The sequence below is a fragment of the Syngnathoides biaculeatus genome, chromosome 10 (assembly GCF_019802595.1).
Source record: "Syngnathoides biaculeatus isolate LvHL_M chromosome 10, ASM1980259v1, whole genome shotgun sequence".
In the NCBI taxonomy this organism is placed as follows: domain Eukaryota; kingdom Metazoa; phylum Chordata; class Actinopteri; order Syngnathiformes; family Syngnathidae; genus Syngnathoides; species Syngnathoides biaculeatus.
Genome location: NC_084649.1, coordinates 4071101 through 4086094, shown reverse-complemented (window position 1 = coordinate 4086094; position 14994 = coordinate 4071101). Strand labels below are relative to the sequence as shown.

General features: G+C 42.8%; 1 protein-coding gene across 2 annotated transcripts; it reads right to left on the bottom strand.

The window, feature by feature from the left end:
* Positions 1-3817: 3817 nt before the first annotated feature.
* LOC133507722 (N-acylethanolamine-hydrolyzing acid amidase-like) lies at positions 3818-13623 on the bottom strand. 2 transcript variants are annotated; one of them, XM_061833066.1, is made up of 11 exons: positions 13350-13622; positions 12289-12456; positions 12062-12185; positions 9910-10000; positions 9745-9830; positions 9002-9174; positions 8851-8913; positions 8665-8731; positions 8536-8564; positions 4251-4320; positions 3833-4110 (listed from the first exon to the last, which is right to left on the bottom strand). In XM_061833066.1, the coding sequence occupies exons 1-11, from the start codon at positions 13526-13528 to the stop codon at positions 4090-4092; spliced, it is 1071 nt and encodes a 356-aa protein (XP_061689050.1). In that variant the 5' UTR covers positions 13529-13622; the 3' UTR covers positions 3833-4089. The 2 variants fall into 2 exon arrangements, with proteins under 2 accessions (XP_061689051.1, XP_061689050.1); XM_061833067.1 differs by lacking the exon at positions 8536-8564 and having other exon boundaries at positions 3818-4110; positions 13350-13623.
* Between the last annotated feature and the right edge of the window lie 1371 nt (positions 13624-14994).

The following is a 14994-nucleotide window of genomic DNA, read 5'->3' as shown; positions in this document are numbered from 1 at the left end:
GTAAAATCATTTTGGTGATTGAGAATTCATTGAAGCCATTGTCACATGGTAACATCAGGTAGTGGTGTGGAGATAACAGGCTTTTTAATAAATTGTCCAAGAATGTAACATTATTTTGCTTTATTCATCCCATGTCTATTATTGAATCAACTTCTACTGTACAGGCAATTTCATTTGAACAATAGGGTAGAAGAGAGCAGCTGAATGCCAAGGATAAAACGATCCAACATCTGCGCATTGGTGTTCCCGTGGTGTTCCAAGTGAGTGTAAATTAACTGACCAAGTGGCAGCTGGATTTGAATCTTTCCTGTGTTGGTGGCGTGCAACCAACATGAACGTGGAGAGAATAAACTACATCCACCACAATGTCAAAATTGGGAAATTGGATTCAAAAGTGTTTTTGAGGCTGTGCATGAATAACTCACAGCCACTTAATTAATGCCATTTCAAAACCAAATAGCCATGGAGATGCTCCTGGCTGAAAAAGGTGGTGTCTGCGCTCTCTTTGGGGAGCGATGCACCTTCATCCTGAACCGTGTGGCTGCTGACGGTAGTCTGACCAAGGCTATAGAAGGCCTTACCGTCCTTGACGGTAAGGTGAATGAGCACTCTGGTGTTGACACATCCATGTAGGACAAATGGATGAGTGTGTTCGGCAAATACAAAGCACTCATCTCATCTATTTTAATTCCATTGTGGTTTTCGCAGCTATTTTGACTTTGTGTGGTTGTGGCTGTATTCTCTGTCTGCGCTCTTGCCTAAACTGAATAATTGCCACAGCAATCTCAGCCATGGAGAACAAAATGGGATAGATCCTTTCCTATCCTTTGCTCGGGACAAACCATGAGGGAGTATTCTGGCTGACTTGCCTGATCTGTTTCCAGATCCCGGCTGTTATGACGATGCATAAACAACCATTTTTTCTTTGAGTGTATCAAAGTAGTCGAAGATCTGTGTCTATTTTGGGTGATGTGAGAATTTACTCAAATTTTAGATAAACAGGAGGGAAATGTTGGATTAATTGGATATAAAGTTATCTCATATTTTCCTTCTTGGTTTTTAATGCTTCATTGCTTGTGTGATGCAACCGAGAGGCCCATTGGGTGCCATGGAACCTTTGCTATGATATACTTAAACAAATGTGATACAATCAAGTTACATTGGGTGCGGTGGAAACACCAGACAGTGATGCAGAAGACAACATAAAAACTGACAATCTCAAGAGGATGGTGAAGACATCGCAAATACTCACATGGACTATTTTTGTCACGGTTGCTTTGTTTGTCACATTTGCTTTGGTGTGATGCGGACCACACTAAGGAATAAAAAAGTGGAGACATAGAGATGTGATTAGAACGCGTTGGAGATTTGTGAAAGAGACATCCCACGTTCTCCTTGCGAGCCAGAAGTTCCTCTTGTCTTCCTTCCTTGATAATTTTACTTTAAATGTCCTAGGCTGATTAAACCTGACACAATCCTTGGCTGCCTGATGACCACGTTCACTCCGCGTCGGCGACCGATCCTCGGCCACCTGATGACCACATTCACGACTCGTCGACGACCCCTCCATGGCTACCCGTCTCAGGGGGGATGCCGACTTCATGGCCGCCTCACGTTCTTGTGCCTCCGGCAACTCGTCCACGGCCACCTCACGTTCCTGTGCTGGCTGCCTCACAACCAAGCCTTGGCGGTGACCGATCCCCGGCCGCTTGATGATAATACCTCAATGGCAACCGGTTCCCGGCCACCTCATGACCACACCTCGATGGCAACGAATCCTTGTCTACCTGATGTCCACGTCTCAATGGCGATCGATTCCCGGCCGCCTTCCACTCCTGTTTTGGTGGTGACCGATTCACGGCCACTTGGTGACCACGTCTCGATGGAGACTGATTCCTGGCCGCCATCTGCTACTGTTTCGGCAGCGACCGTTTCCTGATGGCCGGATGACGACACCTCGATGGCAACCGATCCTCGGCTGCATGATGACAACGTCTCAATGGGGACAGTTATACGGCTGCCTCATGACCACGCTTCTGAGGCGATCGGTCCTCGGCCGCCGGACGACTACACCTCACCGGCAACCTATCCAAGGCTGTCTTACGTCCACGTCTCAGCGTCGACCGAACCGCGGCACTCACTGGCCCACAACCACGTCCTTGGAGGTCTTCATCCAGAGCCGTCCCCTGTCCCCGTCTGGTTCCTGCTTTGCCTTTGGGTTCCTCCTCGAGGACGTCCACCCAAGCCGACCCATGAGGACTTTGGTGCTTTGCGTCAAGGCCAACCTCCTAACCTGCTCGGCCGGACGCCTCGCTTTGGGTGGCCTGGACGGCCACCAGACAGACTGAAATGGGGGGGCGTGGTCTGTGGACCACGAACTCTCATCTGCCAGATTTCTTTCAGAGAATGAGGGAGCATTACTTGGAAATCCACTTCAAGCAAACATTGACAAAACTGTTCAAGAAGACCTTCTAGAAATCTTCTCGTTGAGAGACCTAACCTCTCAAGACCACCTACAAATTGCCACTATAAAAATAGCACACAAAGCACTTCTTCAAGAGCCAAAGTTCAGAATTGACCGTTTTCATTGCAGCATTGACAATTCTGTGCAAACACTGATAACCAAAGACAACATTATGGAGCTTTATGAATCCAGGAACCCAACAAACAAAGTATCAGACTAGAGAAAACCCAAGATCTCCTTCCGTTTTTGCCACTGTGCTGTGCAAGTAAAATATTTAAATAACTTTTAATAGACTCTGTGGTTTAAGTCGGAGACTTGTAGCTCACATATGTGGATCAGTTCTTGAGTTACCTTCCACTTACCGCTCATATCCTCAGTTTCGTCAAGCGTTTGGCAATGTTCTGTCTGATGACTGTTGGACAATGGATATTTTATAGCGAATGCAAAGTATGGATATCATAGGAGGCTGTTATGGCATTTACTCCAAAAAGTTCGTTCATTCATATGTGACAAAAGTTTTTTTCTTTGTTATTAGATTGTTTACATTATTAATTGTGTGTGCTGTAGTATGCTTCAAGACAATAATTGACGATTTGCTTGGGTGGAAAAGTCAGTGAAAGCCTTTCACATAGTCCTGCTCACTTACTCAATTGTTCACTTGGTTTAACAGGAGTTGATTTAAAAAAAATGTTTGATACAAATACAAAACTAGTATTTTTTTTTCTTCGAAAATGCTTTTGATAGCTGTTTTTTTTTGTTCGTCTCATATAGACTAGCCAAATAGAATAATGGTCTGAGTCATTAAATATTTTTGGAAAACCAGGAGAGCACAGATGTTTCAATTAAACCTTTTGTGGATTAGGTGTCAAACTCAAGACCCGGGACAACATCCAGCCTTCCACACCATTTTGTGTGGGCCGCGAACAGAAATCTAACCAATTTCATGTTTCTTACTGAATACCATCCATTTTCCTAGCTGCTCATCCTCACAAGGGTCACGGGAGTGGTGGAGCCTATACCAACTGGCAATGGGCAAAAGGCGCGGTACACCCTGAATTGGTTGCCAGTCAATCACAAGGCACATGGAGACAGACAACAGTCATGCTCACAATCACATTTGGGGGCAATTTAGAGTCTCCAATTAATGCACGTTTTTGGGATGTGGAAGTGCCGCTATATATTTTTGGCTGGATTGAACCCGCGTCCTCAGAAAACTCTTGTGTCTCATTGTTCTTAAGTGCTCCCATGTTCCTGACCCATATTATTCCTGCCACCAAGCTCCCTGTTCAGTTCACTGCCTGCCGCCTGCCAAAAACATCCAGGACTATTTCAACAAATTTTAACTTCAGAATTTTGATAAATTTTAATTAAAATGCATATAACACAATAGCACACTACTAGGAAGAAGCTCTTTCACTTGTAGTTCCACATAATTTGTAATAGGTCAGATTTGGTGAGTCATAAAACTGTTGTCAAAAAACTGTTACTATGTGCAGCAGATGATCACAGAGTAGACATTTTCTTGTTAAACTTGCATTAACTTTCTTTAAAAAAACAAAATGCTTATCAGTTTCACTGAGGGTAAATCGCAGTTCCATTTCTAGGACCACTGGAAGCACTTCAGGTCAGTGAGTTATGCGGCAGTCCTTGAAAGAGATTAAAAGGGAAGGTTTGGTTTAGTGAATTATACTTCATCCCTCTGTATTATATGATAAAAAGAACTGAACGACATGCAGAAAAGCAGTTAAAAAAAAAAAAAAATCACACATCGCATTATCGCACATACCGGTGGCCTGACAAGTGTGATATACTTCTTTGGGGTTGCTGCGCTCATAATTGTTGTATAGATTGTAAACCTGCAAAATGATTGAAAGAGCAGACAGTGAAAGTAAATAAATATTGAACTTTACAAACAAAAAAACATTTTATGCAAGAAGTAAAGGATCAGTTTAAAATCCTGTTTCATTACACTTAGAGACATCTTCCCACTGACTGGCCGTTATTGCATTCGGTGGACTGTATTTTCAAAAAACAATCAATTTGTTCAGAAGCAGGACAAGGCAACAAATAAAAAGGGAATCGTGCATCTATCCATTTTCTAGACCGCTTATCCTCATTCGGGTTGTGGCCGTGCTGGAGTCTTTTTCAGCTAATTTAGGGCAAGAGGTGGTGTACACCATGGACTGGTTGCCAGCCAATGACCAGGGCCATTTAGGCCAAAAAACAACAACGTTCACACTCGCATTGAGACCAAGGGACAATTTTAGAGTCTTCAATTTACCTACATGCATGATCTTGGAATGGGTCGAAGACAAAGAAGAGGAGGAAACAGGATCCATCGTCAGAAGAAAAAGAGGAATGCACAGAGCCTACAACTGAGTGTAGGGACTTTGAATGTTGAGACTATGACAGGAAAAGCTCAGGAGTTGGTTGGCATGATGATTAGGAGAAAGGATGATATTCTGTGCATCCAAGAGAGCAGGTGGAAAGGTAGTAAGACTAGAAGTTTGGGAGCAGAGTTTAAATTATTCTACCACAGAGTAGATGGGAAGAGAAATGGAGTAGGGGTTATTTTAGAGGAAGAGCTGGCTAAGAATGTCTTGGACGTGAAAAGCGTATCAGATCAAGTGATGAGACTAAAATTTGAAATTGAGGGTGTTATGTATAATGTGGTTAGCGGCTATGCCCCACAGGTAGGATGTGACCTAGAGTTGAAAGAGAAATTCTGGAAGGAACTAGATGAAGTAGTTCTAAGCATCCCAGACAGCGAGAGAGTTGTGATTGGTGCAGATTGTAATGGACATATTGGTAAAGGAAACAGGGGCGATGAAGAAGTGATGGGTAAGTACGGCATCCAGGAAAGGAACTTTGAGGGACAGATGGTGGTGGACTTTGCAAAAAGGATGGAGATGGCTGTAGTGAACACTTATTTCCAGAAGAGGGAGGAACATATAGTGACCTACAAGAGCGGAGGTTGAACCACGCAGGTAGATTATATTTTGTGCAGACGATGTAATCTGAAGGAGGTTACTGACTGTAAAGTAGTGGTAGGGGAGAGTGTAGCTCGACAGCATAGGATGGTAGTGTGTAGGATGACTCTGGTGGTGGGTAGGAAGATTAAGAAGACAAAAGTAGAGCAGAGAACCATGTGGTGGAAGCTGAGAAAGGAAGAATGTTGTGCGGCCTTCCGGAAAGATGTGAGACAGGCTCTCGATGGACAACCGAAGCTCCCGGAAGACTGGACGACGACAGCCAAGGTGATCAGAGAGACAGGCAGGAGAGTACTTGGTGTGTCATCTGGTAGGAAAGGGGAGAAGGAGACTTGGTGGTGGAACCCCAAAATAAAGGGAGTCATACAAGGAAAGAGATTAGCGAAGAAGAAGTGGGATACTGAGAGGACTGAGGAGAGGCGAAAGGAGTACGTCGAGATGCGACGTAGGGCAAAGGTAGAGGTGGCAAAGGCTAAACAAGAGGCATATGAAGACGTACACCAGGTTGGACACGAAAGAAGGAGAAAAGGATCTCTACAGGTTGGCCAGACTGAGGGATAGAGATGGGAAGGATGTGCAGCAGGTAAGGGTGATTAAGGATAGAGATGGAAATGTCTTGACTGGTGCCAGTAGTGTGCTAAATAGATGGAAAAAATACTTTGAGAAGTTGATGAATTAAGAAAATGAAGGAAGAGTTGAAGAGGCAAGTGTGAAGGACCAGGAAGTGGCAATGATTACTAAGGGGGAAGTCAGAAAGGCACTACAAAGGATGAAAAATGGAAAGGCTGTTGGTCCTGATGACATACCGGTCGAGGTATGGAAGCAATTTGGAGAGATGGCTGTGGATTTTTTGACCAACTTATTCAACAGAATACTAGCGGGCGAAAAGATGCCTGAAGAATGGAGGAAAAGTGTTCTAGTTCCCATTTTTAAGAACAAAGGGGATGTTCAGAGCTGTGGGAACTATAGAGGAATAACGTTGATGAGCCACACAATGAAGTTATGGGAAAGAGTAGTGGAGGCTAGACTCAGGACAGACGTAAGTATCTGAAAGCAACAGTATGGTTTCATGCCTGGAAAGAGTACCACAGATGCATTATTTGCCTTGAGGATGCTAGTGGAAAAGTACAGAGAAGGTCAGAAGGAGCAACATTGTGTCTTTGTGTATCTAGAGAAAGCCTATGACAGAGTACCAAGAGAGGAACTGTGGTACTGCATGCGTAAGTCTGGTGTGGCGGAGAAATATGTTAGAATAGTACAGGACATGTATAATGGCAGCAGAACCATGGTGAGGTCAGAAGAATTTAAGGTGGAGGTGGGACTGCATCAGGGATCAGCTCTGAGCCCCTTGCTGTTTGCAGTGGTAATGGATAGGCTGATAGATGAGGTTAGACTGGAATCCCCTTGGACCATGATGTTCACAGATGATATTGTGATATGCAGATGTACGGATTAGAGACGGTGGCACTGAAGAAACAACAGGAAGCAGAACTGGCGGTGGCAGAATTGAAGATGTTGAGGTTCTTGCTCGGAGTGACCAGGTTGGATAGGATTAGAAATGAGCTCATTAGAGGGACAGCCAAAGTTGGATGTTTTGGAGACAAGATTCGAGAGAGCAGACTTCGATGGTTTGGACATGTTCAGAGGCGAGAGAGTGAGTATATTGGTAGAAGGATGCTGAGGATGGAGCTCCCAGGCAAATGAGCGAGAGGGAGACCAAAGAGAAGGTTTATGGATGTGGTGAGGGAAGACATGAGGGCAGTTGGGGTTAGAGAGGAAGATGCAGGAGATAGGCTAAGATGGCAAAAGATGACACGCTGTGGCGACCCCTAACGGGACAAGCCGAAAGGAAAAGAAGAAGAAGAAGAAGCCCAGATTCAAACACCCAACCTCAAAACTGTGATGCAAACGTGCTAAGAACTCTTCTACTATCCCTAAAACAATTGTTTTATGTATAACTAAGTAATCTTAAGAGGGAAAAGGAATAGCTTGTACAAGGTTGTACAGGTTATAGTACTGAAAATTGTAAACCGGGGGTTAAATGAAAAATTGTCAAGTAGGGAGGGGGCTGAATCAATCCGTGCCCCCCATCTTCCTTGAAACCACTGCCTGTAATATGCACATTTTTTTAAATCACTTCTGAAATATCCGAGAGGCGTAACCCAGTCAATTCTGAGGTTTGCTGTCAATCATGAAGAATTGCGTCTTTCTGAGCCAGGTGAATGTCAGAGAAAGTCAGTGGAAATATATGGATGTCATACTTTAAATGTTCATAGCAGATACAAAAGTTAACCATTGCCAGTGAGACGTGCAGTGCTGACGTGCCTACTGGCCCATGACACTTTGTAGGAGTGTATGCTTTTTGATTCTGTTCGCAATCATCCATCCATCCATCCATCCATTTTAAGAGCAGCTTATCCTCATGAGGGTTGCGGGACTCTTGGAGCCTATCCCACCTGTCATCGTGCAGGAGGCAGGGTATACCTTGAACTGGTCCCAGCCAAACGCAGGGCACATCGAGACAGCTGCACTCACAATCACACCTAGGGGCAATTTGGAGTCTCAAATTAATGCTTGTTTTTGGGATGTGGGAGGCACCAGGAGTGCCCGGGGAAAACCCACGCAGGCACGAGGAGTACATGAAAAGTCCACATAGGCAGGGGCAGGGTTTGAACCCCAGTCCTCAGAACTGTGAGGCCAATGCTTTATAACTCCTTGACCGTGCCGCCTGTATGAAATACATTTTCTTCTTCTTCTTTTCCTTTCGGCTTGTCCCGTTCGGGGTCGTCACAGTGTGACATCTCAGATGAACTCACATTTGTTTGAAATAAATACACACAAAAGATTTTGGGGTCAAAATACTGCTCTCATTACAGACGCCCGTTTTGAGATCCATCAATAAAAAAGGTTCGTGCCTGGCACTCAAAAGACCAGCTGCTCCCAACCTTCCTTGTGTGCCACAATCCACAGCTCCAAGGCTTTTCTGACTTCCTCAAAAGGGAGAATATGGCCCTAAATGAATTTTCATGAAAGGCTTTGGCACAAAAATGATAGAGCCGAATGAACAGATGTTCTCCTTACCCATTACACACAGGAAATGGTGACAAAACCTAGACAGAGACATAATTCCAGGTAACAAATGAAATCTTTCAGTATGGTTCCAACTGAAATTGGTTTCCTGTGAATACTGAATAATTTGTTGTGACTTGCCTGATAAAGCGCATACATACTGATATGCTCTTGACCAGTAGCATTCATTGCTTTTTCTGCTGCTTCTCTAGGAAAAAGAGACAGTGGCGTATAGTATTAACATACTGAAACATTATGCATGTAACGGATCATGGGTACATTGTGCCGTCTCATATTCCAGAAATGTTTTATTATTCAACAGCTCACTTTCGATGATCCTTGGCTGGGGAAGGGAGCCAGTGGTCAAAGTTGGTCTCGACTCTGTACCATCTAAACAAACAAAAGTAATGAAAGTTGTGTAATCCCAATGAACAAACAGCCCATAACAAGAAGACTGTGGCCAGCTCATGATTCCAACCCGCCACTCAGTGGATCCAACGGCCAGATATCTGCCGGGCCGGCTCGGTCTCTGCTGATGACGACCCCTTCACCTGCTCGTGCCCCGCCTACAATATAATACACTTGTGTGATGATCGGGATTTTGGAAAGACGCAGGACGGCATCTTGAAAGTCTTCTGCCTTTTCTAGAGTCTGCACAAAAGACAAAATGCCACCTTTTAGAATTCCTTAAGATTCCCGCAGAATGAGTGCACTATAAAGTTGAGATGAAGCCTCGACCTTGTTGCCAACCTTGAACCACTTTAGCTTCATGCAAAGATGCGGCTTATTTGGAGATTTTTCCGATGCCAGGAGCATCACGTCTATTCTTAGCTTTTCTTTAACTGATTAAACTCATGTGAATTGAATTTCTTATTGAATGTCACATTGAAATGTTATCTGCTCACACTGTGAAATAAAATTTGCAAAAGTGAAAGATGATCATCCCAAAAATGTGTCCTTCCCAAACTGCTCCACATGAGATTGGAGTAAATCTATTGTGTTCTGTGGTACCACTTTTTATTTTTGGTCCCGAGTTACTTTGTGCATTTTTCACTTCTGTTGATTTCTGCTAGCCAGTTTTTGGCGTCTCTCATATTTATTTGAAACTTATTTGTGAAAATGTTTTTCCTTTATTCTGTGTCCATGGGTAATAATGTGTACCAGTGTTCTCAACAGACTTTATTTTCCCATGATTCCTCATCTGCTCGTTCCTCATCTCACCTCTCTCACCAGCCAGCTGACTGGGCTTCTCCTCAACAGGAAAGCTGAGATGATGTTCCTCCAGAGGTCTGACCAGTGATTCCTGCCTGGTCACGCACACAAACCAATATTCGTGTGTCATCAAGGTTTTAGAACTCGAGGACAGTAGGGAGAGTGTGGTCTTACCTCGCTCATCACCAGAAACAGTGAACTTGTATGGACTTTGTCCTGTCCACAGACCAACATAGCCAGCAAAGGTTGTTCCAATATATGAAATCTGCAATGGTCCATGGTTGCATGAAAACTTTTGGCATTTTTGTAACAAAAGATGACTTATTTTGGATTTACAGTGACAACTTTGGGATATAAACTTGAGATTCATGAAACTTGGGAGGTGGAATTTGGAAAGGTATTGGAAAGGAAAATTTGATAAGACAAAAAACCTCCATCCATCCATTCATTTCCTCGGGTGCTTATCCTCACAAGACAACAGTCATGCTCACAATCACACCTTGGGGCAATTTAGAGTGTCCAATTAATGTTGCATGTTTTTGGGATGTGGGAGGAAACCGGAGTGCCCGTAGAAACCCCACACAGGCACAGGGAGAACTTGCAAACTCCACACAGGCGGAGCCAGGATTGAACTCGGGACCTCAGAACTGTGAGCCCAACGCTTTCCAGCTGACCCACCATGCATTTAATATAATTTGCATGCATTGTTTGGGTTAATCTGAAATGTGTTTTAGAGTCGAGGAGAGCCTCTTCATATTTTATTGTCACGATGATTTAATCATTATGTGATATGATTAAACTAAATGATCATCCAAACTTTTGCTGCTGTCATAGGAAACAGTGCCAGTGCTTCAGTTGTCCGCTTCAGAGGTTGCTATGGCTTCAGTTATCCAGCAAATGTCAGTCCTGAAGCTTTGAATCTTCCATTCATCCATTTTCTTCACCGCTTATCCTCACGAGGCTTGCGGGGAGTGCTGGAGCCTATCCCAGCTGCCAACGAGCAGGAGGCGGGGTCCACCCTGAACTGGTTGCCAGCCAATCGCAGGGCACAATGAGAAAAACAGCCACACTCACAATCACACCTAGGGGGAATTTAGAGTGTCCAATAAATGTTGCATGTTTTTGGAATGTGGGAGGAAACCGGAGTGCCCGGAGGAAACCCACACAGGCACGGGGAGAATATGCAAACTCCACACAGGTGGGTCCGGGATCGAACCCGGGACCTCAGAACTGTGAGGCCAACGCTTTACCAGCTGAACCACCAGGGCGCCGCTTTTAAACTTTTTTTCAATTTTTTGGGAAGACTCAGTGCTTAATGAGGATTCACTTGCACACCACTAGCCACAGGTGAACTGTCGCTTTTATCATATGATTTACAGTGAGAACCCCCACTACTCAGAGACTAAGTAAGCTCTATTGTGACAAGATTGTGGCAAAGCACTATTTTTGTGTAAATGAAACTCTTTGACTCACTAAGATAAAGTTCCTCCAATATGCAACAGGATGCTGCCAAAATAATACTTTTATATGCTTTGGCTTGTGTACAGAAAAACACTCAATCTGTGAGTTTTTCAGTGTATAATGTAGGAATGGTTCGAACAAATCTGCAAGGTGGTGAATTTGCAAACATCAAATTAATACAGAGTTCACTATCATCCTAATTTTCAACACATCAGGATTACAGATAGGATTGTTTTTGATCCAAGTGGTTCCACTGGACCATGACTGCAAAAGTAATAGTGCTACAGAGGATTCCATTGAGGTTTCATGTGAACGCTCAACAGGTCTCAACCAATCGTCAAAAACTAGTTATCAATTTTAAAGCACTGATTTCAGATTAAATCTGGCACATGAAGGCCAATGCTCAGGTGGCATCTCCCTTTGTCTTCATTCAATTTTCTTAACTGATCATTTTTTAAATTATTGTCATAGGTCAGGCGATATGGTGGTAGACTTGTTAGGGTATCTGCCTCACAGTTCTGAGGACTGTTCAAATCCTTAACCTGCTTGTGTAGAGTTACACGTTTTCCCTCCTTCCGGGCACTCCGGTTTCCTCACACATCCCAAAAACATGAATGGTAGGTTAACTGAAGACTCTAAATTGCCCATAGGTGTGACTGTGAGCATTTGTGCCCTGGGATTGGCTGGCAACCAGCTCAGGGTGTACCCCACAACCTGCCTGAAGATAGCTGAGATAGGCTCCACCACTCCCGCGACCCTTGTGAGAAGCGGCTCAGGAAATGGATGGATGTTATAGGTCAGTACAATAACCCTAATGATGTTGCATGATATCCTCCAAAAGATAACAAAAGTAGTCGTAATGTACCTTTCCGTCCTTCCGGAAGATAACATTGACAGTAAGATTTCTCAGAACAGAGAGTGGGTAGTCAAGGTTCCTGCCATGGTACACGTGTCCATCTTTGTTCTGAGCCACAATGCTCGTGCAGAATCTGCAAGCACAGAATATTGACTTAGCAAGCTATTGTGAAGATACAAATGTGTCACAAATCCAATTGAACATAATATGAAAGTAAAATGCCAAAGACCACATACGCAGTTGCTTCATAGGCATAGTTGAGCATTATAATATCAGAGAGGCTTATGCCGAAGTGGGCAGCCATGCCACGGAGCTCCTCGCCATAAGGTTCAGGAAGAAGGAACACCTCTGAGGCCTTTATCAGAGGTCTGAGGACTTTGTGCAACCATTTGGGAATCGCAGAACTGAAAGTACAGACGTTTTTTTGGGAAGAAATGTGAATGCATCCAAAGTGAAAAGAGAAAACAAAATGTTACTAATGATTAATGACTAAACGTTTTATTATATTATTTATTGAATATGTCCAAAGGAGAATATAGCCCACCATGGAAGAAAAATAAAAGGATACATTTATACATAGGGTTATTACATTTTGTATATTTTGTATTTTGTTTTCTATCGGCTTTGTTTGTCTTTTCAGTATGGTTTTTTCAGCTCCAGAATGGGTAGTAGTAGGTTACCACACTCACTTATGCGCTAATAAAATTTGTATACAGCAAGATAAAAAAAAATGCATGTTGTATCTTAGTTGGATTGACCATTATTTGTTTGCATTTGCCATATAAGAAACATTTAGATGTAATGTATAAAAGAACAGGGAAAACAGATAAAACTCCAAAAACAAAGAAAAAATGGGACCAATCTGATAAATGAATATGTTTTTTAAAAGAGCAACATTATTTGATCAACACAGTATATTAAAAGTTGAAAATCCTTTTTTATAACTCAAAGATCTGGCTTTTTACCATGAAAATATACAACTTTCTCTACAAAATTATGTTGTGCTTGAAGATACACTTTGTTTTATTAAAAAAAAAAACACACACACATAACTTTAATCTTGTACTGTAATTCTTTCTTCTGCGTATTGTGCTCCCAATGTTAGAGGCCGGCACAGTTGTACACTACGCAACACAACAAATTAAAATCTTCTATAACCACTTTCTGGATTGCAGGGCACTGAAGGGCATTGAGAATGAAAATATTGCAAATACAAAAAAAAAAAAAATCTATTAATATATATAAATATGATGATATTTCAAAGTAAGTAAAGTATTCTATACTTTACTATACTTACTCTATGATCTCTTGAGCAGTTTTCTTGAGGAAGTCAGCATCAAATACTTTGAAAATCGGCACCCATCGCAGTTGTGGATCATCGCCCAGGTTAACTTCGATAGTGGGAGGAGCAAAGTCCGAACTGCACAACGCCAGTCCGACCAGCAGTACTGCGCCACGGACCAGGACCAGCATCATGACTGGCGCAAACCCCACAAGACCGTCGATGCAACTCTAACTAACTGGGAACTAACGCGCCTCAAAACAGTTTTTACTAGGAGGGACAGTGAATCAGTACTTCCGGTCTAGGTTTTTCACACTTAAATATCTCATTAAGAGTCAAGACTGAAAATGAACGTTGTCACACGAAACCGTATTGTAACAGACTGCGGTATTTTGTAGCAGGGGTAGTTATGCTGTAAATAAATCAAATACTACAAATTATGGGCATGTGGTTTCAATTAATCTTTCTGATATCCGGAAGTTTTGAAGGCACTTTGCTCGTCATTACGTGACGTGTGATTGGTAGAGAAAGAAGACGCAATGGGGATGCGCTTGATTATTTGCATAAAAAAGAGCGCTACTCACAATTTTATTTCATTAACCTCATTATTTCATCAAAAGTCTGTATCCATAAATTCAATTCAGTTCTTATATCTGTTCTACTCCATATTTTACTGTACACGACACAAATACACTATTGTTCATTGAGTTACATTTTGTCTTTTGTTATATTAAAATTTTCATTATTTCCTTTGTTGTTTTCCCTGGTGTGATGTGAATTTCTGAATTATTTGAAGTACTATTGTATTCTAATTTTGAAATGGCCACTTCAAAAATGAAGTTAATTTTTAAATTTAATTTAAAACGTTTAAAAAAAAAAAGTCTGGGGTATATATCAGCCAACACCTGGCTTTTTTGCCGTTCTTTTGTTTGTTTGTTTGCTTGCTTTGTTACTTATTGAGCCAAAGACTGCCCCAGCAACCTTTTTAAAAGGCACATAGCAACAAATTAACAAATTCAGATCATTTTGAAATTGGTCTGGCAACTAGATAGAGGTGACGCAAACGGTACAACGCACACATTTTGTCGAAGGCGTCAAACGGAGTACCATCTGTTCCGTGTTGATGTGAGGCTGTGAGCTGATCTACACTTGCATCCCACTAGGTGATGTGAGGCTTCGTAGTTTTGCTGTCCAACCATCCATTTTCTGAGCCGCCTATCGCTCGCGGGAGTAGTGGGGCCTATCCCAGCTGTCATCGGGCAGGAAGCAGGGTACAACCTGAACTGGTTGCCAGCCAATCGCAGGGCACATGGAGACATACAACAGTCCTACTCAGAATCACACCTACGAGCAATTTAGAGTCACCAATTAATGCATGTTTTGGGGATGTGGGAGGAACTGGATAGCCTGGAGAAAACCCACACAAGCGCACGGAGATCATGCAAACTCCACACAAGTGGGGCCAGGGATTTCAATCCTGGACATCAGAACTGTGAGGCCAACGCTCTAAAGCTGCTCCACCATGCCAGCACTATTTTTGTGGTTAAAACAAAGTTGATATAAAGTAATATTCCACTTATGTGTGTTACAAAACAGAATAAAGTTTAACTTTCATGTTGCACCACACAATAGCCTTGACGGCTGACATCGGCTACTCTTC

Excerpts from the sequence above, each read along its gene's own strand:
- LOC133507722 (XM_061833066.1), bottom strand. The coding sequence starts at position 13,528 with ATGATGCTGGTCCTGGTCCGTGGCGCAGTACTGCTGGTCGGACTGGCG. Across the intron at positions 12,186-12,288 it reads TATGCCTATGAAGCAACTGC|ATTCTGCACGAGCATTGTGG; the intron begins GTATGTGGTCTT and ends CTGTGCTTGCAG. Across the intron at positions 10,001-12,061 it reads TCTTCCGGAAGGACGGAAAG|ATTTCATATATTGGAACAAC; the intron begins GTACATTACGAC and ends GGACCATTGCAG.